The following is a 25,672-nucleotide window of genomic DNA, read 5'->3' as shown; positions in this document are numbered from 1 at the left end:
AATTACAGTACAATTAACATTTCTACAAGGAATGTTTTCATTGGAACTTAACCCTTGCTTACTTTAATTAATCATTAATGATTACTTATCACTAATATAAACTTTATTAACTTTATGATGTTGATTTTCCATAAAAGAAAATGTTCCCTCCACCAAACCATCATCTCCCTTCTGATGCTCTGATAGTTTCAACTACCTGGGAAATGTTCATGAAAAACAGAACAGTGTTTCACAACCATATTTGTTTATTACCAGATTATTGCAGGCAGGTTTCTAGCTGTATTGAACAAAACATGGAAATGAAGCAATTACTGTGTTTTAACGTGAGAAATGAAGGGATGAGAGTGATCCTGTCAAGTATCCGTCACTCTACCTCTCGCTCAAAAGCACATACACACACAGTGTGTGGAATGAACTGTACAATAAATAGTCAAACCTGCTTCACATGCCGAGTTACAACAGTGTCATCAAAATGCATATGTACACACACGATACATGTGGGGTGGGGGTGGGGGGGTTCGTCTGTTGGGCCAGACGCACATATAAAACACCAGAAGCACAGATTTAAATAAAGCACCACCTCGAGTAAAAGCATGGTGTCTCACTGCAAAGTGCTCCCAACTCAAGTGCAAAAATAAAGAGTTTACAAGACAGTTTTTCCCTTAAGTCCCCCCGAAGCAACAGTCTCTCTCTCCCTCTCTCTCACACACACGCACACACACACACACACACACACACACACACACACACACACACACACACACAAGTCAGCTGCTATAAAAATGTAAATAAATAAATGTAAATGTAAGTTAATCTTTATTCATTTTTATAAATATTCCCCCTGTAGCTAATGTTAATCAGTTAAATAGAATCAAAAACTGTGCTGCAGGTGCACATCACCCGCAGTCACACTGTGCTGGCAGAGGTAAACCACATTCACTCTGTCATTTTCTGTTCCTGCCACCAAGAACCTGGACTGCGGTGCACAACAGCAGTTCTACCAAACGTCCTCCATAAAGCGAGGGACAGTGAATTACCTGTTACCAAAGACATCTGTACTAGTAAAGGATAATCCCTGTTTATTAGCTGTATTAGTTATAACGGACCAATTTTTGTAGCTTTGACCAGCATTTATATCCATGATGGTGACGTTGTTGAGAGAGGACAGAGGTCTGTAAACTGTCATGGATGTTTACAGTGGACAGTCATGCACATTATTCTACTGTCCACCATCTGTTTCTCTTCCAAATCAGACTCATCTGAATGTTGCTCGCGCCACTGGCCAAAACTACAAAAATAAGAGCCAGGTTATAATAAACTGACAGTAATCTATTACTTGTTCACTCAGTCATGTCGGCCTGCAGGACTGAGGCCGGCACAGTGGAGTGCCGGTTGAGTTGGGTTTGATGTGGTTCAGCAGAGAAAGAGCTTGTCGCTGTTGGTCGGACTAGCTGCTCTGTTTGGGTCAGCACCTTTTCTAGCAGCAGTGATGTGTAGTTGACCCTGAACGTGACCTTTGGCCCCCTTCTGGCCCAGCTGAGTTCATTCCAGCCTCCTCCTTCTTCACTGTCACATTGATTTGTTGCGTTCATTCCTCCAGCCTACCAGGTGGCACTCTAACATGGTTCCCTGTTTTTTAAATTCACATCTCAGAGGCCAGGGGCCGTGTCTGTTCGTCCCCCTCTGAGCAGGTCTAAGTCTGGGCCTCTGGCAGTGAGCGGCCAGGCTCACATGGCACCGAGGGCCCGGCCACTACCAGAGCATTTGTGCTGCGACACAGCAGAGCTTTGGTTGCCATGGCGGCTACTGCTGATGACGAAGTGCTGCCACCGGTGATGGTACCGTTGAGGTTGCGGTAGGGTCGCTGCCGTGGTAACGAAGCCCTTCGGCGGGGGGCAGGCACGGCAGCTGAACCACGGAGGCACACTGAGGGGAAACTCAGACCTACCAGACAGCAGCCCGGACAGGAAATGACCTCATCCTGCTCAGCAGGGCCGCCAGGGTCGGAGGACAGGACCTGGGCTCCATTGTAACCATTAGCCTGCCCTCCCCCACCCCATTGCACCTGCTGGCCAATCACAAGGGCTGAACCATTGTTGTTGTCCAGCCGTGGCAGAGGAGGCGAGGAGCGCGGTCCGTTGCAGATGGGAAGTCGCCAGCCATTGGTTCGTACAGAGGAGCAGGAGGAGGAGGAGGAGGTGAGCAGGGGTCTTCCTGGTGTGCAGTCCAGGATTCCTTCTGCCGGCTCTGGAGACTTGGTGCAGTCCATGGGTTCTGTCAGACTCACACTCTCCTCGTCCTCGTCCTCCTCTTCCAGCTGCTCCAGAGAGACCATCTCCAGCTCCACAGGAAGACCTGAATCCTCCCCCAGTCCCGCCTCCTCCCGTAACAGCTCTCTCCTCTCAGTTACCTCCACCTGCAGCCTCTCATCCACCCTCTCTGACAACTCTGTCTTCTCGCACCTGTCCTCCACATCCTCTGCCACTCTGATGTCCTTGTCCTCCTCCTTCCCCTCCGTGTCTCTTGGCGAGGCTACAGTCCGGCTGAGCTCTGGGGTGCAAGGGAGCGACTGGCACCTCCTCTGCGGCGGTCGCATCCCCGGCGTCCCTCTGAGAAGATGAGGGGAGGCGCACAGGTCGCGAAGCGCTGGGAGTGTGAAGGTCAGGGAGATGACGGACTTGCTGGGCGTGTCTAAGAGTTTACACCGCCCCCCGTTCAGGTCCTGTCTGAGAGAGAAGGGGTTGACCCTTGCAGGGGTACCCAGGAGAGGGGGCGTCAGGGTCGCCGGGGGTAACATGTCTGACTGGCTCCTCGCCAATCCTTGCCGTTGCTGGCTGCGGTCAGCGGGGTGGCATGGAGAGCTGCGGCGCCGGTAGGGGCTGACGTCCACTGCCACCGGCTCTGAGGAGGAGGGAGGAGAGAAGAGGGAGGAGGAGGAGAGAGGTGGAGGTGAGAAAGTGACAGAAAATATAAATGACACATGCTGCTACCAGGGTTGAAAGTTTTCACATGATTTTAAAATTAAACAATGTGCTGTTAAAATAAAACGGGTCCACCAGAGATTCTGAAAGTCAGAGTTGTTTGCACAGCAGGTGGAAACACAGCAAAAGAGATGCGTTTTAATACGTAGTAATGTGGAAGTAGTCTCAGTAAACTGCAGCTCTAACGGGTGCATCAGCTCCTCAGCATCACATTCACCCTATAACATTTTCTTTTCTTCTTTTCTAAAAGTTTGTTTACTATGACGCAGAAGTTCTAGTTCAACACAGAGGGATGGTGCGTTTACGTACATCATAGATAGATAGATAGATAGATAGATAGATAGATGCTCGCTGGTTCTTCACAAGTGCCTCCAGTTCATCACACTTGTTAGCCAGGGAGTTGACATTTCCCATGAGGATCAAAGGTAGAAAAGGCTTATACCTCCATCTCCTAGCCTTTAGCTTAGCCCCAGCTCTGCATCCATGGTACAGCTTCTACAGCTCAGCCGGTATAGGATGTTTAACTCCATATCTGGTAAACTTTAAAGCCAGGAGTTCTTCCTTTGTCTACATTATTTTCTCCATCGTCAGACGAAACGTTGATGTAGAATAAAAAAACATCAATCAACAAAAAATATACTAATATATACAAATCTATTGCAAAAAACTACGCACTACGCGGACTTGCTGCAACATGTTGTCAGCGCATCATTTGATCATATGGATAATACTGAAGTCAAGAACAACTAATGACATGTTTTATGACACTCATGCTGTAAAATCACAAGTACTTTAAAAGAACATTTTTAAAAAGCTGTTCATTTCATCCTTTGACCCACCGAGTGCGATGGGCTTCTCACTCTCCTCCTCAATCTCCATGCGCTCCAGTGTGAAGACAATGTCGGCGAACTTGGGGCGCCTTTCTGCACTCATCTGAAAAACATCCACATACCATGTGATGATGATGGTGTTGACTGAGTATCTCATTAATAAAAGTGTCATTCATTTAGAGACCTTAGTAGTTTGTGTTTTGACTGAGCTGAGACAATGTGTGTACTCACGTTACAGCAGGTGACCGCGAGGCTAAAGAACGCAGGTGGACAGTCCCCAACCATGTTCTCAAATGCATCCACATCCAGACCAAAGTCCTACACACACACACACACACACACACACACACAGTGTTTCAGTGACTCAGTGTAAAACCTTGACTCCTTCATGTGTCCTGCTGTTACAAATCTGAAAACTAAACAGTGTGCAGATAAAGCTTGTATAAAACAGCATAATTATCATTACAATTACAACTTGCACAAATTACCACACACACACACACACACACACACACACACACACACACACACACCACTGCAGACTCCTACCTCTGTCCTGGGTAAGAAGTCAGGATCAGCTTCAATCCGGGCGATGATTTCACACAGGATGATGCCGAACGCAAACACATCCACCTGAGCAGAAGAGAGAATGACTGTCAGCTCTGACCCTGCAGGAATTCACACGCTACTGAACTGCTACCAGTGCCAACAGTTGTAGGTTAAAGCTGCTGGTATTTGTATTTTTACTGGTCTCAACCAGAAATCTTTTGATTGTCTCCGGACTGTACCAGACTTTTAACCAGAGCCAAGAGACGTGACCACAGGAATAAGAGACACTTAAAAAGCTGTAATTGTAATTATTATATCTAGTTTCATAAACGCTGTCTTTTTTTAAAGTTATTATTTGGGCAGTTTATGCCTTCTATTGGATAGAGACAGTGAGAGAGTGACAGCAAAGTTGGGGAGAGAGAGAGGGGATGACACGCAGCAAAGAACCCAGACTGGACTCACACCCACGATAAGGACTGAGCCCAAGTGGCACACGCTCCACCAGGTGAGCCACTGGGGCGCCCCAGAAAATGTCTCTTAAAACCAGAGTGAACACAGTGAAAGTTTTGCAGTTTGTAAAATATTTATATATTTATATATATTATTCAATATTTATATATTGCATTCCTTTTGTCCCGGTCAGGATCCTGTAGGAACCGTGACTCAGTCTATCCAGTGATCTGATTGGTCAGTAGCTTGGCTGTTGACCTGCTCCGAAGAAGGCTTGCTGTACAGCCTAGGTTACCATGGTGATCTACCCGGGTTACCAAAACCTGAGTTAAGAACCAAACTGACCTGACTATCCTCTAATCTGGCCCTGGGGAAGGAACCTGGTGTTTACGACTTATGACACAGAATAAAAGACAAGAGTTATAAATCGTAACAGCAGAATCTAGTCACACAGTGTTGCTTTAACACTGCAGCACAGTGCAGTATTAAAGGTAAAGCAGGTTTACCTTCTCATCGTACAGCTCTCCCCTCAGGACTTCAGGAGCCATCCAGTAAGGGGAGCCCACGATAGCCAGAGGCTGCTTCTCCACACCGTCACTGCAAAGACACCGAGATGATGTGTGAAGCAAAGATCCAGCAGAGGCAGCTTTTACTGTTTCACTCTGTTCACACGGATCATTTTAGATGCACAGGGAACAAAATAACAGCAGTGAGAATAATTAGTTAATTATAATTATATATATATATATAATATATATATATATATTTATAAATGTTTGAATCTGCTCTTGGAATAAATTATTGAAATATAAGGTACAAAACAGAATGAGATGACTCTGACACATCAACTTTGTCTCTTAATATCTGAATTACACCTGATCACCTGTTGGAAGACGACTAACATCTACTCATCTGTCACACAGTCTCTACTAACTGGGTCACATCAGAGTGACATCAGACTTTCTCTCTGAATACAGTTATTTCATGAAGACGACGACAGCAGAGGAGGAGAAATCAGGATTCTGGGTTTCACCACACTGACCTGTAATCAGGGATCTTCTCTGCCAGGCCGAAGTCTCCCACCACTGCAGTGAACATGCCATTGTCACAGCGGACCAGACAGTTCTGCACAGAGGAACAGGCAGGAGTAAAAAGTAAAAATATTGTCTTCTCCACATGTTGCCTGTTCCACATGCAGCAGAGGAAATGTCTGCATGGAGCTTTTAGGCCAAAATTAGACATAGCTCAAATCTAAAAATACTGCATTGCTGATCATTATTATGATGTCACAGTGAAGTTGACCTTTGACCTTTTGGTTATAAAATGTCAGCACTTCATCATTTTTATGCCTCTCTGCCAGCGACAGCCAGAGACGGAGGTATATAGTTTTCCGGCTGTCCGTCCATTCTTGTGGACGTGATATCTTAGTAACATCTTGAGGGAACTTCTTTAAATTTGGCAAAAAACATTCACTTGGACTCAAAGATGAAGTGATTAGATTTTGATGGTCAAAGGTCAAGGTCACTGTGACCTCACAAAACTCATTTTTGGCCGTAACTCACAAAAATGAATTCACTAATTATGACACAGTTTAACTCAAATGTCTATAAGGATAAAATGAAGTAACATTACATATCCAAAGAGTCAAAGGTCAACTTCACTGTGACATCATAAAGTTCTGCAAAAACACTTCTGGACATTATTCAGTTCTGTAGGAAGGGGAGATTGTAACAATATTTCGTGCAACTTTGCTGGTTGGTGGAGAGATACAACTGCAAAGTGATGATTCTAGTTTCCTGTTACACATTTGTGTTAAATTGTGTCATAATTAGTGTATGAATTTGTGAGTTATGGCCAAAAACGTGGTCACAGTGACCTTAACCTTTGACCACCTAATTTGAATCAGTTCATTCTTGAGTCCAAGTGAATGTTTCTGCCAAATTTAAAGGAGTTTCCTCAAGGTGTTACTGTTACCTTCTGTCCACGAGGATGTGACGGACGCACGGACGAACAAACTGTCTGCGGCCCTGACTGTCACTGGGCCGGGGGCATAACAATGTAATGGGCTGTGTTGGTGGACTTCAGGTACTGCTGAGACATGAAATAGACTGCAGGAAGTCCAGGTGGAGAAACTGATGCATGGCTCTGAACAATCCTCTCAGATACTGCACAGCCGTTTACAGCAGTTTATAACGGTAGTCCACCAGGAACACCTGTATGCATGGATTTGATTGGCCACTGCCGGGCCTGACTGGATGACTTAGGTCAGTGTTGAATCTGGTTTAACTTTTATCTGTAAACCATCATTGACGATGATGTCTCATTGATCATTATCAAACATCAGGAGGATGATCAATGATTCATTTATAGTGACAGATGTCACAAAGTGTTTCACAGCTGAGATAAAATTCATTAACATGGAAATAATGTCACAAATGTAGACGTACAGTTCATCTCTCATAAGCAGATATTTAAAATTAAACTTATAATGTGCTTCTGTGTAGATTTCAAAACTAATAACACAAACAGGTGGTACGTTACATCTCTCACCTTCCATATAATCTGCAGCTGGATCCAGAACACTGTGTGTACACCTAGACTGAGGTCCATGTGAGGTGCACACACTCGTCTTTTGAGAAATGGCATCTGCATTATTTATACATCTGGCCCATGCAGTTGCTGAGGTTTGACACTAGGGACTTTAAGCAGCAACAGTTGAAGTGACGGCTACAGCGCCCATATACATTCCAATGCATTGCCATAGTAATGGAAATCAAAGATCGCTAAGCAACATTTAACTCTGACAATGACTACTTTACTACTTCAGGAAACAGAGGTCGCTCTGAACATTGCTATAATCTGTCTGTCTCTGTCTGAGAGCTCTTAATATTTGCATTACAGACAATTTAATATCAGATAAGGAGTTTGTTCCTTCAGCACCACAGACAGCATCATGTTTTCATCAATACACAGCACAGTGAGGTTGTGAGCTGGAGAGGTTAACAACAGTTTGTACTAAAATGTCTATGAATAAACTGGAAAAGGAAGTGTCAACATAGAATCTACATCATCACATCACGCCGTAGCCGTCCCCTCGACCGTTGCTGCTTAAAGTCCCTAATAACAGCACTGGTACTGTATATACAGCATATGACTGCCTGATTGTCCCTGGATCTTTCAGTATCGAGGGAAATGTCATTCATTTACTTTGTGCCACCTCTTTCTTTTCACACATCTCCACACAACAGCCGGAGATACAGGAAACTGTTCCTTTCACTTTACTGTAGAACCTGGTGGATCTTCTGTGAAGTTGCCTCAACATAAACTCATGACAATGTTTTAACAGTTTTAGTTAACGATCAACATTTGACAGCCCTTGCTGTATCAGTAATACAAATGTCCCAGTGTCCTCCTGTACTGCTGTACCTTGGAGGTGAGGTCTCTGTGGAATATGCCCTTGCTGTGCAGGTACTGCAGCCCCCGGGCAATGTCCAGGGACAGACGGATCCTGACGTCCCACGACAGGTGCAGATCACTGTCCAGAAGCTGCTCCAGGTTACCCCCATTTATATACTACAGACACAAACACAGACACAGAAATCATTGTGCTGTTGTTGAAAACATCATTCAAACATTCCCACTGTAGTTGTAAAAAGTAGTGAACCTCTCGACTAATGACATAAAAGAAGCTAACTGGAGTAATCAGACCTGGAGTCAGTCAGAAACCAGACTGGAGGTTGCGGGTTAGAGACACAGACATTTAGAGAAACATCAGCCGATGTGAACCAGGCTGCACAACAAAGATCTCAGAGACTGATGAGAGAGCGTCTCACGCATCGCAGCTTTGTGGCGAGATCTTGAGATTCAGTCTCTTGCTTAGTTTTCACGCATGCCATAAAAACAGACAGAGAAAAGATCTGGTGATGTCATAGTGACATCATAGCAGCAACATTACATAAAACTGACTCCTTCCACTATAGTTTCTATGGCCTGGCTGAATCTGAGAATGATACAGACATAAAAAAATATGAATATATTTTTTAACCATTTTAGTGGCTGCATGTGGAGACAGTGACATTTTAGTGATATTTTCTGTCAAAAATAAATCAGAAATGAATTAATAATGAGGAGAAATCCAACATTCAGTAACATGTAAATTCTATGAGGAGAGACAGAGCTGCAGCAGCAGAGACACTGCAGATACACAGCCGATGTGAACACACACACATGCTTCTCCACAGCAGCTCAGCGATGTCAGCTGCCACGCACACGCAATGCAGACAGTGTGTTCCCTCAGAGTCACAGCTGAAGGCTTAAAGGAATCATTAGGGTTGGTTCACATCTCTGTTCATGAGTCCACCACACACACATCATGGAGCAGGGAGTCCTGTTGCCCTGGACACCACAGAGGAAGCTGCTGCATCCCTGAGCTGAAGTTTGACTCTCCACACCACTACAGGAAACTGTTTGATGGACTGATGAGACTCGACATCAGCTCTGTGTGTTGTGTAAACAGGTTTCTGCAGACCAACATGAAAAGAAAACCTCCTCCCACAGGTGGAGCAGGGTGGAGGGAGCTGGGTGTCTCTCCACCAGCTGAAGCTCAGGAAAAGCTGCTGATGAAGCGAGACAATCCCCCTAAACATCAAGGAAAATACACTTTCTGTTGCTGTGGACTGAGCTCAGAGACAGAACCTGTCAGACTGAAGTAGTTCTATAAGATCCAACCTCCTCCTGAAAATTGAGTGGCTCTGATCACCAGGTACTGGAGGAGCTGGTTCCAGAGGAAGTTCAACCAGTTATTAAACCCAAGGGTTAACTGTTTGTGTGATATCAGCTTAGACACACTGTGTTTGCATACAGCTGTGACTTAGATGAAGATCAGGTCATTCTACAAAGTTCAGACACCTTTTTTGCCACTGTACTATTTTGCCATGTGCTGTTTCAGTTATTTTATCTGTCACTTGTCTATCACAGACAGACACACAAACAATGTATGTATAAACAAAGCAATGAGAGTGACAGAGGTAGAGATATAACACTTAATATATTTCAAGAAGCTGAGGAAACATGGAGTATAACATGGAGAACATTTTACCTCAGTCAGAGCGTGGAGTTGACCTTCATGCACACAAACCCCAAGGAACCTGAGAAGTGAAGAAAACAAAAATTGTAGATCTTATTTTACATTTTAGAAACAATAGTTTTTCCACATCTCATTATCACACCTGACATTCCCCACATGCCGTTATTGAAACTATCCTAGCCTGAACTGAGTGATTTAATACTTTTGTTATATTAGGTCTAGAAAAGCGTAATATAATTTTCAGGTTGCTAGCTTACACAATATAAGCTAGTGATGTTGAGCTAATCCATTCTTGGTGCATAATAACATGGAATGTGTTTGTATGATAAATTGACATTAGCAAGCTAGCTAGCTTCACCAATCACTTTTTGTCTAGCTTTCACTGAGAGGCTCAGCAATGTTAGCATAGCTAAAGCTGCTGTGTGATAAAGCGATTAGTGAACTAGACTAAATATTATGAAAAAGATGTGTTGCCACTATTCATTACAGATGTGATCGTTTCCATCAGAACTCATCAGATTTTGTTAAATCTGCGTGCTAATGTTTTAGCATAATGGAACAAACTTTTATATTGAATAGATCGGGTCAGGCAGTGTGATGAGACAACAATAATCCACTTATAAGCAGATGATAAGACTGGAAATCTACAAATTAACAGGTTATAAAGAACAGATGTTTTGGTATCATCTTAGAAAATAGTCTTTGTATAGCACCTCTGACATAAAGACAAAATAACCTGACCCATTATAACTAAACCTACTTGCTAAAATAAAGGCATCACATATGTTGGAAGTGTTTCCAGATAAACATAAGTACCGACCTGAGTATATTGGGGTGGCAGAGCCTGTTCATGAGCTGAACTTCTCGTAGCATGTTAGCTTTGTTGCTAGCCAGCGTGTTCATTTTCAGTGCCATCACCTGCCCTGTGATTCGATGCTGCACCTGGAAAGAGACAACAGAGAAGGTTCACAGTGAGATGCAGCTTTTCATCTGAACAACAGTCCAGATGAAAAGCTGCATAAACACAGGACTACACGCAGCAAAGGTCAAAGGTCAAAACACGTTCAGACTATTCAGGTCCTGTGGTCATTCCAGTTTCATAATAATAATTTTCTTATTTTAGGGTGGGGGTGTTGCGTGCGCCCTGGTTGTTTGATGTCCTGTCCTCTCTCGCTGCTACTCTTGCCTCCCAGTTCCCTCGGCCTCGTGCACAGCTGGGTGCAATCAGCACTCGGGGACAGAGGGAGGGGATAAGAGGGGCGGCGTACAGAGACAAAGGAGGAGACACACGGTTCTTTTGTCCTCTCTTCTCTCTCCAAGCAGGGTTCGTTCCTCCACGCACAGTTAGGTGCGGTGGGGTTTTGTTACTTTAGTTTATGTTATTACGGGCTGGAGATTACCGGTAGTCATGTTATTCATCTTTTGTTTTAGGTTAAGTTGGGTTTAGGTAGTTTAGCGCTGGGAGCGACGGCCCATTGCGTGGTTGGCCCAGCGTTTACCTGTCTTTTGTTTATTTTGGCCGGGGTCTCCAGTCCTTTTTGTTTCCTTTGGTTTAGGTTGATAAACTTTGAATATTTTGGGGATATTTCAATAAAGCTTGGGTGAAATGTTATTCTTGTCTGGTGTCCTTTTTACATTTGTTGCAGCCTCCTGCACCTTTTGAGCTTTATTTTTGGAGGCCGTAACACTTCCATATGATAATGTAAATAGAAAAAAAAACAAGTGGTTATTTCATTTTCATTTTAAAATACAAAACGTAAAAATGATTTGTTGTTATGTTTTCACACACAACCATCTCTAGGGTTTACAGAGAACGGTCTGAAAAAGAGAAAATATCCAGTTAGCGGCAGTTCTCTGGGCAGAAATGCCTTGTTGATGCCAGAGTTCAGAGGAGAATGGCCAGATTGGTTTGAGCTGATAGACAGATGGGCTACAGCAGCAGAAGACCACACTGGGTGCCACTCCTGTCGGCTAAGAACATGAAACCGAGGCTACAATTTGCATGGGCTCACCAAAATTGGACAATAGAAGATTGGAAAAAAACATTGTCTGGTCTGATGAGTCTCAATTTCTGCTGCGGCATTCGGATGGTCGGGTCAGAATTTGGAATAAACAACATGAAAGCATGGATCCATCCTGCCTTGTATCAAAGGTTCAGGCTGGTGGTGGTGGTGTAATGGTGTGGGGGATATTTTCTTAGCACACTTTGGGCCCCTTAGTACCAACTGAGCATTGTTTAAACGCCACGGCCTACCTGAGTATTGCGGCTGACCATGTCCATCCCTTTAGGACCACAGTGAACCCATCTTCTGATGGCTACATTCAGCAGGATAACGTGCCATGTCACAAAGCTCAAATTATCTCAAACAGATTTCTTAAACATGACAATGGGTTCACTGTACTCAAATGGCCTCCACAGTCACCAGATCTCAATCCAATAGAGCACCTTTGGGATGTGGTGGAATGGGAGATTCGCATCATGGATGTGCAGCTGACAAATCTGCAGCAGCTGTGTGATGCTATCATGTCAATATGGACCAAAAACCCTGAGGAATGTTTCCAGAACCTTGTTGAATCTATGCCACAAAGAATTAAGGCAGTTCTGAAGGCAAAAGGGGGTCCAACCCAGCACTAGCAAGGTGTACCAATAAAGAGGCATCACCTCCTTAAAATATATATATATATAAAATTATACAACTGTTAGTTCCTACCAAGTAATTTGATTGGACAAGAGGCACTTTTACTTACATGTATAACTCCAGGTCACTATCACAGATCACTACAGGTGTTCTATTAACTGTTAATTAGCGTTACATTAACAGCCATTATCTATTTTAGATTGTAATGAGCAAAAATGAAAATATTTCCAGAAATAATATTTGAATTTGAGTTAAATGATGTTATGTTTATCAAAACAGGATGAAGGGAAGAAGCCTGAATACTTCAACGCACACCTGAGGTAACGTTCTAGACAAAGTAGCAAGCTAGTGTGCACTGTGCAGGTCAGGATAATGTTCATGTGTTGCTTAGCAACAGTCCAGTCCAGTTGTGGAACTATTTGTGTTGGCGTAGGAAAATAAATGATGAAATAAAAAACATCACAATCTGTTGTTACTTATTCAACTAATATGGTGCTATAAAAGAAATATCACATGAGAGGGAGTGATGTACTGAATATCAACACGGCTGTGATTTGGTCATAGGTACGAGGCTGCTAATTATATACACACACACTTTGCCCACTACTGGTGTTCAGTGTATTTACATCAAAACAATTTTAATAGTTTATATTTAGAATTTTGTTAGAACCTTAAGTTTGGACAACGCCACCGCTAAAGTCATTAATGTCAACGGGCTACTAATGATTTTCACTTGCACACTGTGTGAGCACAGCGACACCCAATGTTATCTTGGAATTGTTTTAATCGACTCATGCATCAAATCCTCCCGGACCCTTTCCTCATTCTTCAAAGGACTATCTATACTATCTATGTAAAATGTAAAGTTAGAGTAGCATAGCTCCATTAGGGAACAGGGATGTGCATAACCAGCAACCAGCAAGCCGCCGAAAAGTGACGGTGAAGCGGTGAATGGAGCGGAGCAGAGGAAAGGGTAAGTAGTAAGTTGTCACTAAGGCAATAAATGTACAGTAATGCCTGCAGTGTGTCAGTTAATAAAAGCTGCACCTTCTCAAGACCAAGAAAAGTTATATGTTGTTTCCCCAACTGCTGGAGAAGTGAAGGGGTTAGCCCTAGCAAACATCTCCCTAGGTAAGGCTAATGCTAACAGCAGTTTTTTTGGCTGCTATGTAACGTTAGCTACATTCATAGGAAGTCATGTTAATTAGCTGCTTGTCATTACTACCTGCATGTGCAGTGTTAAGATCCTCGTTTAGTAATTAGTGGCTCCAAGAGTAAGGCAAGCTACTGGGTTTAGCTGCTCTGATATTACATCTTCACTTACTCTCCAGTAAGTGAACGCCAGGTACAAGCTTAGACTAAACTCTAATCTGTCCTGTACACATACATCTTGATAGTTAAATTATATTTCAGTTTCCTGATGACTCTATTAAACTGGTTGGTTGAGAAGAGAAAGGAGGATGTTGAACATAGGGGAGCTGAGGTTAGGAAAGCTACTTAGGGGTGCTAACTAGTCACATTTTAAGCTAATGAGAAGTTTCTTTGGGCTTTTAATCTACAAATGAATTTCAAACTCGATACCGATACCCAGGAAAATACTCGGTACTCGATACCATTTTCGATACCGTGGCGAGAAAAAATGACAAAAAATTAAGATGCATAAAAATGTGTTAAATAAAGATTAGAACAATACAAACAATAACATCAATGACAAAACTACTTTTAGGTTGTCTGAGGTAGTACAGGTAAGCAAAATAATAACGCAAAATAATTCCAAACGGAACTTTTTTTTTCTTTTTCTTTTTCAACTGAAACAGGTTGCGAAGGCCCTTCAGCAGCAGCACCTGCCATGTTAATGTAATTTTATGCTAACGACACCAGCTCAGTGTTGTAAACGTCAACTAGCGTTGATGTGTTCAGCTGCTAGTGAGGGGAGGGGCTGTGTGCCTGCCTGCCTGTCTGCAGTGCTGCTGTATGAAGCTGTGTCAACGCGAGGAGGCGAAGACGGCACTGTTGGTATCCATACTGTTGCAAATGAGTATCTAATCCAATGCTAATTTTAAGTATCAATTAGTATCTGAGTATTTGTGCCTGCAATGTTCAGCCAGTGTCTGGGCTTGTAAGTGCATGTATTTGTCTGTGTTTGTGCGCGTGCATGTGTGTGTGTGTATTAATAGAGTGGCACTAATAGGCTTTCTGGATTTCCCATCACTCCTTCTGATCTGCTCAAATCCAGTGGGCCATTAGTGAGGCCTCACCCTGCAGCTGACAGGAAGCACACACACGCACACACTCACACACACAAACACACAAGAACACACAATGACCCAGTGCAGAGGTACCAGGAAAACACTGAGCTCAGAGTTTAACAGTGATGATAAATCTAATAGAATGTGAGCATTGACTGAATTCTGATCCATTATCATTGATTAGTGCTCATTCAATCAGTAGAGGTTCTGTACGGTGGCCCTGAATGACAAAGCACGTAGAAAAGAGAAAGCACAAATATTAAGGGAAACTAAACGGGAAAGGGAAAATCCAGAAATGCAACAAATCGAAAAACAGATACAGATAGGGAAAACACAAGCACACAAAATGACATTCAATTATATACAGTCATGGCCAAAAATATTGGCACCCCTGTACTTCTTTCAGATAATGCACCATTTCTCCCAGAAATTTGTTGCAATTGAAAATGCTTTGCCAAATGTTTATTTCTTTTGTTTGCATTGGAACAACACAAAAAAGCAAAGAAAAAAAGCCAAATCTGACATCATTCCACACAGAACTCCAAAAATATACTGGACACAGGAACATTAAGCTCTCTGGAGATGGACTTGTAGCTTTGTGATTGTCCATGCTTTTCCACAATTTTGGTTCTCAAATCCTCAGATAATTCTTCGCTCTTCTTTCTTTTCTCCATGCTCAGTGTGGTACAGACAGACACAAACACTATGGTTGAGTCAACTTTTCACCATTTAAACTGGTGTTTTCTATATTGCCAGCACCTGTTACTTGCCACAGGTGAGTTAAAATACAAATTAAAGGAGCGTCAAATGCTTTTTTATTATTTCTTACAATTTTGAAAAGGTACCAATAATTTGGTCTAGTCCATTTTTTGAGTTTTGTGTGGAATTATGTCAGATTTGGCTTTTTATCTTTTTCTTATTTTGCCTTGCAATACTGTATATTCTTGTATGTTAGAAATCCCAGTTTGTGTGAGTACTGAGTGCAGACTGATATGACCCAGTAAAGTGAAGGGGTCTGAACAGGTAATTCCTGATCTGTCAAAAGATACAACTATACTTCCAAATTTGTCCAAGAGGATGTGCAAAAAGTGATAAAAAAAAAAAAAAGATACTGGAGCAGGATGCTGCCCACAATAATAACAGATGTTAAGAGGTAAAGATGAGTGAATGATGAAATGACATAATGACATAATTCAGTTTTAACAGACTGAATAGACAGGCTTTTCATTTTTCAATTTTACCCGTGTTCAGCTCTACTGTGTCAAATAAAGTGATCAGTAACAACGGCTACGACAAGAGGCAGAAAACTTAATGAGGTGTTTCAGGAGTGATTTAAGAGTGTAAAGGAGCACTGAGCTCTTTTTTATTTCCTCCTCATTAACCCTTTGCTCACCGAGGTAGGCCACCCTGCCTTATTAACTCCTGGCTGACGTTTGCTGTACTCCACCACCAAACTGTACAGCAGGAGGAGGGTCATTCAGATCATGAAATGTATATTTCCCTTTACATTTATAATTAGTATCTTGTCTTCCTGTCTTTTTACATTCTGATTAACAGTACCATAATAATCCAACAACAAGGGCTGCCCCTCTACATATGAGATGTTTTATTAAAAACAGACATTTTGGGAAAAACGCTTGTTTTCTATCTTTCCCAGACTCGACATTGTTTGGACCTGCAACAACTAGGAATCAAACCTTGAAGGCTACCAGAGGTATTTATGTAATTCAAATCATCTGTGAATATGTACTTAACAACTTTAAGTATGAAGCTTCTTTGAATATACAGATAATTTTATGTTCTTCAAACTACTTTAACATATATATTCTACACCAATCCACTTTGTATGAACCCTCGCCCGAACAAACACTTTAACTACATCTATGACTTTACATGGTCCTGACTGGAACATTCAGTCTGGAGTTGATGGTCAGGAGGTGATTTACATACATACAGGTTACCCACCAGGAAAACGTAGGATGTCCACACACACACAGGTGGAGTGAGAGTAATCTACTTAGTCTGGACAGTGGGACCTGTTGTCCAACAAGCCTGTCATTAAGGCTTGTCCACTTGTCTGGGGAAATACATTGCCGTAGTGGCGTACAGCCGCAACTGCAGCATGAAATTTGACGGAGGCGGCTGCCTCCCAATTCTCTATTCAGGAAAAACCCTGGGCCCTAGTCTTCGTATTATGTGACTCTCATTAGCTCTAACTCAGCTCTAAATTGACGTGAATAACCGTTGCTAGCATACTGTCCCCAGATTGTCCCCAGATTGCGTCCATTTAAAAACAATATTTTGAATGAACGTGTGAACACATCTCAGTTGTGTTGTGTTACAGAGATGCAGACAGCTGCAGATAGACCATTCACTAACATAAAATATCAAATATCAAAAATACTTTAATTTCTATTTTGGAACAGAATATGTAAAGTCAAACACTTTCAATGACCCATGAGTACATATGTTGATTTTCAAAATCTTTTAAAAAGGCCTTGATTTTTTTGCCTTAAAATCACAAACTTTCAAGTATATCAAGGTACATGTAAACTGAAGGTTTGTTTGTCCCGTCTAAAGCCTCTATATGTAGACTTATCTGAACATTCAGTGGTGTCGCTCTGCGTTGCCTGTTTTTACACAAATATGAAAACTAGAATCACCTCCTCGTGGTTGTCTGCCTCCTCCACTCAGACTAGTTTCAGGTTACATCCAGTCATATAAAATATGAACTATTTGTGTGAAATTTGTCATAATTGTGAGGTCACTGTGACCCTGGCCTGTGACCTTTGACCACCAAAATCTAGTCAGTTTGTTATTGAGTCCAAGTGAAAGTTTTTACCAAATTTGAAAATGTTCTGTCAAGGCATTACTGAGATATCGTGTCCACGAGAACGAGACGGATGGATAACCTGAAAACAATATGGCTGCAGCTCTGACTGTCTCTGTCTTTGAGACATAAAAGGTTAATCACTGTAATTAACCAATTACTTTTGTGCCTAAATTTACTCGTCGGAAGGACAAGTGCCTCAAAAGTTAATGTTGAGGTCTGAAATAGGCACGAATGAACACAAATCAACATTTATCTACATGCCACCGATGCAACAGACAAACACACAGAAAAGCAGCACAGTGAAATATAAAGCACATATAAAACTAATGAAATAAACACAAGTGTGATACATTAGTGATGCTACTACTCAGGACCTATCAGCAGAGCCTGGCCAGGCTATGACAGACTCCAACACTGGAACACTGAGTATCAAAACCAGTCCGGAGCTGAGAGCTGGTAATGGAGCTTTGCTCTCTACCTCTTTGATTGATTGGACCATGATATTGTCAGTTTCAGACTATACTCCACTCAGTGTAAGTGTACATAATGCTGTTACACATATTTTAGCTGACAACTACATTGAAAACAAGAAAAACTAAATCATTTAAACACTGACATCAACATTAGTGTGACGTTGTCCCATAACCGCAACATCTCAGTTATCGTTAGTGTTTCTAGGCCAACAGTGGGGATGAGTACAGAATTAATGTTGGCTGTCAGTCACCTAAATCTCCTCCAGGATGTTTGATAGAGGAATATTCTATAGCTGTTCCCCCAGCTGCTCTTCTCAAGCTAAACCAAGACGTAGAAATGATCAAATACATGACTAAAATTTACATTCAAATTCTACTGCTGAAAACTAACATACATTTATGTCAAAAGACTAATTAATGCTTCTGTAGAAAAACTTTTGAAGTACGTTAAAGTATCATTTTAGAATCAGTACTGAAACTCAGTTTTTCAAACTTCAACAGAGTTTCCAAAGGTGTCTGTGGTGAAAACCCTGGAGTAGTGATGACGGGAGGTGAAAACATAGCAAAGGAATGTGTTTTAAATGAAAATATAGTATTGTGAACTAAGCCTTAGCCACAGTGGTGCTTTGAACTATGTGTGAAAGTCAATGACAAAGCTACGGTGCTGATGGTTCAAAGGTACAATGTTGACTATATTCACGTTTTCTATCATTTGCTAATCAGCAGTAAACTCAAAGCATCAAACGTCATTAGCTTTGCACATATTTGATCATGAATGACAAGTTTAAACTTTGACCTGATGATGGCACTAGATCAAAAGTTAGCGGCTCACCAAAGTTATTACAAGTATCCTTGGGGAGACTTGAATGATGAATGATAACCACCAGTCATCAGCTACCTAAAGAGGTTTTCTGCCTCTACATATATAACAAGGTGTGTCATTGTGGAACAGTGGAGATAAAAATGATTTACTAAAGTTAAGTACACGTCCTTCAAGCTTCTGGTAAAAAGAAGGTGGAAGCTGCTCAAGATCTACTACATGTAGATTTTTCTTGGAGGATGAAGCTGTGTTTTTTTCAACACGTGTCATTAACATTATATATTTGCATATTGAGGACACAAAAATAGCCAGGACTGAATTTGACCACCAGCAGTTTCTACAGCAGCTCAACATGACAATGTTTCTGCCCACAACAGCAAATATTTGTATCTTCAATCACGTGTCAAAATAGATGTGTGCAAACTGTAAAATAAAAAGTATTACAAAAGGATGACGCTGAAACAATGTTGTCCAACAGTGCAAAGGGCCAAAACCACAGGAATTCAACAAATAGCCCACTGAGGGTCTACAACTGAAGACTTGATGCGGATCAACTTGGAGGGGCCTTAAGGGACATTTTTTGACCTTTAGAACTAAGAAGAACAATTTTTTATGGAGGTGTTAGTACCGTTCATACATTTTTAAGCAGTCTTAAGTCTTATTTAGTCTTTAGTTTGTTCATTCATTCAGTTTTTTTGTTATCTCATATGGTAGCAATCAGAGTTTGATGAAACACCTCTGACTATGTTACAGTTGAGGTGAACAGGAATACTGCACATCAGATTAAGTAAGTAATCATACCATATATTAGGGTAGTATAAATTGAAGTGTAAATTTAGTATCTCAATACATTGTAATATGCAAATAATATAATTATATAGCTGTATTTTCTCATGTGTTTAATAATATTATTGTATTTTATGTTTGAGGTGTTTTTAAAATATATATATATGTTTCAAATATAAGTGATACTGCCATTAAACAGCAGTTCAAAGTTTTATTTCTCACATGCCAAGGTTCAATGTACAGTAAGCAAAGCAGTGAAATAAGGGTTGGACTCGGGAGCAGGGAAGTATGTTTCGTAAAAAGGAAAAAAAAATTGCATATGGCGGGGAATATTGTGACATTCTATATTATCGAATATGGGCCCAAGCGTATTTTATCAATTAAATTATGAGATAAACTGCATCATAACTGAAGGATCGTGTTTTTCAAACTACTCAATCAACAGAAGAGGTCACGTACCTTGAAGACCTCAGAGAAGAATCCTGAACCAATCTTCTCACAGAAGAAGTCGTCGATGCGGGCCAGGCTGGACACGGCGCTCCTGAGGGCTCGGTACGAGGACGGGCGGATCCGGTTGGGCGCGTGGATACTGTGGAGCGGTGGCTCATCCGGGCCACCGTGACCGTCCTCTGGGTCGCAGAAGCAGCACTCAGCATGGTAGTCCATGGTGCTGACAGACCACCGTGCTCCAGTTGCTCCGGTCTTTCCCACAGGGGAACCAAGATGTCTGTTAGACCGCAGGAGTCCTGAGGCATGAGGTGATGGGGACTCCCACCATCATAATGTGGATGATCAAACCCTCTCTGTGGATGACCTGATGATATATCTGTACACAAGACTGCAACTCTGTGATTGCCTCTGCTTTCCAGATTTACCCTGATGAAGGCCGCAGCATATCCTGGGTTACTGCTCAAATATTAAAGAAAAAATATTATCTATACATCTACTCAGGTCAGCACCCTAGTGAAGGACAGGGTCAACCACAGCTTCTGGGTTCACTCATCCACACTGTCAACCAGCTGCTAATGTGATGTGATGTGGGGCTCACCCTGACCTCTGCAGAGAGAAGCAACAGTCACACTAATGAACAGTTATGTCCCTCCACATCTCCATGTCTGTGCCACGGCGATTTGAAGAATCCCTGTGAACCCTCCTCACCGTGTGTGTGTGTGAGGGGGCTCGGCTCTCTCAGTCATCCCGTCAGTTCGGAGGCTGTGACGACAGATGCTACAGCTGCACGGTACCGGGAGAGAGGAGGGCCAGCAGCCAGCTGCCATACAAAGGTCCCTGTGTAAGAGTATTACAGGGATATAGGCACCAATATACCACAGGTTTACAGCAGCTATATTTATAATAGGAAATGATCAATATCACCACTTTGTACAGACGGGATATATATACACTGATTCTGTCGTATTGAGAGCATCATCTGTATCCAGCCCGGGCTCCTTTGCTCGCTGTGTATTCGATAGCCGTGGGGCTAGTAGCCACAGGCAAGCATCGCTGGCCGGGCGAAAAGCCATAACCTCCACTGGATAACGTCGACCTGCACCGCTCAGCCGGAATGTCAAGCTAACAAATAATCATAGGCCTCATTCAGCCATGTTTTTATTTTATTTTATTTTTTTTTTACAACTGCGTATTGTAAATAAGAATGTGAGCGAGGCTAAATAAACCGGAGAATGTAGCACATCGAAATATTTCTCCTAGTCGATAGCAAAAAAAAAAAAAAAGTCCTAGCTACTGTTAATAACGGGAGCTGTCAATGACAAGCGTGGTGCAGAGACAGATATACGGCTCACCTCTCTCCTCACGTTGGTCTGGATGGAAATGTCGATGGAGTCCGACCGGTGAAGGTAAACTAAAGCCAGAAATATCGCTCGGCGGCGTCTGCTGTTGATAATCCTGTCTGGATTCCTTCTTCCCGAGCCGCTTAGCGGAGCGACCACCATCACGTTAAAGCTAGCGAGAGTGATACACAGGATTTCTTGTTGGAATTTTCATAATAAAACATTTCAACCACAACAGCATGCATAGCTGCACTTTAAAGAAAATTGTTTATAAGTTAAAAAGCACAACATTGATTTCAAATAAAATACTATCTTCATTAAAAAGAAATATAGAAGTATTACCTCGCTCACTCAACAAGTTCATGCTTCTGTTTCTTTTAAAAATGCACATATATTTTCAATAATGATCAACACACAAATGATCAATTATTCTTCAGAAAGTGAAAAAAATATACATTTTTAACATGATGATGACTATATGAATTTTCAACATGTGATATATGTAATGTAATATACTATTATGGATACATTGTAAGAAATGCAACTAATTTACCACTGTGTTCAACTAATATATGTATTTGGACAAAATTTAAGGGTTTAGGGGAGTATATTTATACTCTTAGGTGAATGCCGGTTTTAAATATGAACTGAACAACTGAGAGGTAAACCAAACAGTGACAATAAGATAAAAATATTCAGTCTGAATTAATTGTAGGTCTGGTTTATTACGTTAATAGCACAAGAAGATATCCAGTTTAAAGCTTGCTGTATGCAAAAATACACTTAGTTTATGTGTAATATGAACATGATATAAGAGGATGTTAAAGACTTATTTCTGTCATTCATAATGTAATGAAATTCATACAAAAATTTATGGGACGCTGAATGAATGTGGCTGTACAAAGTGTCATGCTGTGTAATGAGTGCTTTTTAGAAAACAATTTTAGTTTTTAAAAAAAATTTTCGTACATTCTTTTCATTTAACATATCATCCTTTTGATACTTTTATTTCGAAGACAAAGTCGTGAAACTTCCTGTGTGATTTTCTCTAACTCGAGTTTGACACCAGGCGCACATACGCCAAGGCTGAGTGAGCGGCTCTGATTGGAGCAGATGAAAGGGCAGCGTCAAACCCTGACAGCTGATCTGGAATCAGTTTCTCTGCCCAATCACAGGCCTGAAAGACCTGACACTTACAAGGAAAACCGATACCGGAGCAGCCGCTGAGCCGGAAGTAGATTATTGGCAATGTCACACATTTCGATAAATAAATTAGTAAATAAGCCAATAATCATAGTAAATAATAAATGTAAAATTAAGCAGATACACTATTTCAAAATAAGAATAATTACAAAAATAATTTAAACAAAACAAAAAATGAAAAAAAGAAAATAGAGAATAAGAAATATAAACCATTTTCATGTGATCTCCTCTCACTCCTCTTCCTCTTCCTGCTGTGTGCTAGTGACATGCTTTTCCTGTTCACGTTAGAGGAAGTGATGAAGGAACTCTGCAAAACAATACATAGATAAATAAATAAATAAATGCATAGAGTTGTGATATCTGAGGAAAATGCTACAGCAACTAAATAATCACATTAATTGACAATTTTAGTTTTAATTCTTTTCTAAAATAATCAAGGGTTAAGGGGAGGTCAGTGCTGGGTGATTTAAAGGCAGCAAGGGTGACATCATGGCTTGGTTTCACCTGGAGGAGCAATAGTTCCCCATTGTATGACTTCACTATTTACATCACCATGTGGATCATGATGGACTATGAATGTGTGGATACAAATCACCCCAAGAGGGAAATTTAATTGGAACTCACTTTTGGAACAAATAAATTGGAATAAAACTTGGTTATTACCACATCAATTTTGCATCCCTAATAAAGTCAAAGAAGTCCATTTCAAAATTTTACCTAAAATTTGCCCTGTAAATTCCATAATCTCCAAATATACTGACATTGATAATTGCTGCTCGTTTTGTAGACATACTGATGAAACTTTTGCCAACTTATTTTTTCAATGTAAAATTGTAATGAAGTTTTGGTCGGATTTAAATGCTTATATTTTTCATAATACTAAAGTGTCCCATCATTTTACTTTAAAAGATATCAGATGTCATTATTATGACGAATGAAAAATCTCTTAACTTCTATTAATGTTTTTGGATTTGGAAAATTTTTTATTCATAAAAAGAAATTCTTAAATTCACAACTCTCTCTACTCCTTTTCTTGATGGAATTTAGTATCCTACTTGATTCCTTGTCCCTTATAAACAATTAAAAAAAAGCATCTAATTTTTAGAATGTTATAAGAATATTTTCAACGAAACCCCTTGAAATTGACTATATTTGCTCAAATAAGCAAATATAGTCAATTTTTGATGTTTTTGTAATAGTATTTATTATTTATTTATTGTGCAGATGTGCATTTAATATAATTTCTTGTGTCGTTTTCGGAATCCTTGTTATCAGCTCCCATATCAATGTGTATGTGTACTTTTTGTACAATTTGTTCATTAATAAAGTTGAAAAAAAAGAAAAAAAAATTATGTTTGGATACACTTTTGTGAACATAATAACTTTGAAACAAAAGGCAACAAAAAGCTGATTTAGGAAATATCAGATGTAAAAACAGTTTTCAATGTCTCTGTTTCTTCCCTGCTACATGAACAAATTCAACAACAACAACAAAAACACCATCTTTGTGTCAAAACTTGTGTCTTTGAGCCACAAATGTAGGTGATGAGCTCATAAATCCAAAATCAACCCAGTATTGTCATAGGGTGATGTCACTGCAGAGCAAGCAGATGCTGCTGCTACATCCTTGTGTTGCATTCAAGCAGTTTAGGAAATTGGGACAATTTCCATTTATAGTCCTCTACATGTCATAATAGAGGTTTTCACTTGGTGATGATACATGTTTTATTCCAACCAAGGACTGTAATAGAAAACACCATCTATTTCAAATAAACTAGTGTTTACCAGCTGAAAGCTGAAGTAAATGGTATTTTCTTACTCACAGCTCATAATTACAGTTGTTCCCAAGGGCGTAGGTTTGCATATGGACGGTAGGGACATGTCCCTAACAATATTTTGGGATGACAGAATTGTTCCTACCAATATTTGAATGAACTTGTTTGCACTATGTTTGGAGTGAAGTCATATTAGATCATTCTGATGTGCCATCCCAGAGGCTACGTCTCCAAGGCAACCAATTTAAGTATGCTGAAAGTGGACTAACTGGAGGCTCACGTCATGTACAAATATCACACTTATGGACAGACACGGAGGCGAGAGTGGATCAATGTGCTGACAATGGTCAGTTATTAGTCAGTCCAGACTTCAAGCACTGGCAAATATTTACCAAGTCAAAATCTACTTTGTTCATAATACCTAATTTTAATTAGAATATTAAAATCTTGACTTGGAACTTATATTTGACTTAGTGCTGTTCATCAGTTTGACTTTGTGAGATAATAACTCATTCAACTTTGACTTTGACAACATCATCATTTTTCATTTAGTATAACAAAATCTTAACAATACCAACCAATCACGGTCTGAAAGTCTCAATCTATCTGAGTATTGTTGCTGACCATGTTCATCCTTCATGGCCACAGTTCACCATCTTCTAATGGCTCCTTCCAGCAGGATCATGCTCCATGTCACAAACTGCTTTCATCAACATGACAGTGAGTTCAGTGAACTTCATTATGCCTCTGTTATTAGTAACATGTGCTTTTCCCAATATGACAACTCAAGTTGTTTGCTGTGAACAAGGCAGCAGTTAAAAACAGCTGCCACTCTGTTCTTTTCCAATTCAAAACAGAACAGCTACCTTTGTAAGACAACCCGAATGCTCCAGTCACCTTGAGGGAACCCAGCAGTGATCTGTTGTCTGTCCTGACCAATCGGCACTTGCTATAACAAATTCGTCCTGATTGACCTCCGCACCTCCTTCCGGCCCTTTAAATGAGCGTTTCTGCACAATTTCGCCGACGGCAAACTGCACGACTGAACCAAGCTAACAAACATTAACGATAGCTCCACAGGAAGTCCGGTCTTCCTCTTTCAGATTAAAAGTGGACGGGTGCTGATTTTGGCCGAGAAAACGCGACCATGGGTGTAAAGAACACAGAAATGTAATAAAATTAATTAAATATCACATTTACCTGAAATG

At 41.0% G+C, this 25,672-nt stretch overlaps 1 protein-coding gene across 1 annotated transcript; it reads right to left on the bottom strand.

The window, feature by feature from the left end:
- Positions 1 to 227: 227 nt before the first annotated feature.
- LOC130166111 (dual specificity testis-specific protein kinase 2-like) lies at positions 228 to 25,466 on the bottom strand. Its single transcript, XM_056371456.1, has 14 exons — positions 25,331 to 25,466; positions 22,900 to 22,996; positions 21,499 to 21,658; positions 20,855 to 20,983; positions 20,156 to 20,752; positions 10,717 to 10,838; positions 9,909 to 9,957; positions 8,237 to 8,383; positions 5,853 to 5,935; positions 5,317 to 5,407; positions 4,361 to 4,444; positions 4,043 to 4,129; positions 3,821 to 3,914; positions 228 to 2,901 (listed from the first exon to the last, which is right to left on the bottom strand). The coding sequence occupies exons 5-14, from the start codon at positions 20,360 to 20,362 to the stop codon at positions 1,694 to 1,696; spliced, it is 2,172 nt and encodes a 723-aa protein (XP_056227431.1). The 5' UTR covers positions 20,363 to 20,752; positions 20,855 to 20,983; positions 21,499 to 21,658; positions 22,900 to 22,996; positions 25,331 to 25,466; the 3' UTR covers positions 228 to 1,693.
- Positions 25,467 to 25,672: the final 206 nt, after the last annotated feature.

The sequence above is a fragment of the Seriola aureovittata genome, chromosome 3, assembly GCF_021018895.1.
Source record: "Seriola aureovittata isolate HTS-2021-v1 ecotype China chromosome 3, ASM2101889v1, whole genome shotgun sequence".
In the NCBI taxonomy this organism is placed as follows: Eukaryota; Metazoa; Chordata; class Actinopteri; order Carangiformes; family Carangidae; genus Seriola; species Seriola aureovittata.
Note: the sequence above shows the minus strand (reverse complement) of the source record. Positions and strands in the feature narration are given on the sequence as shown.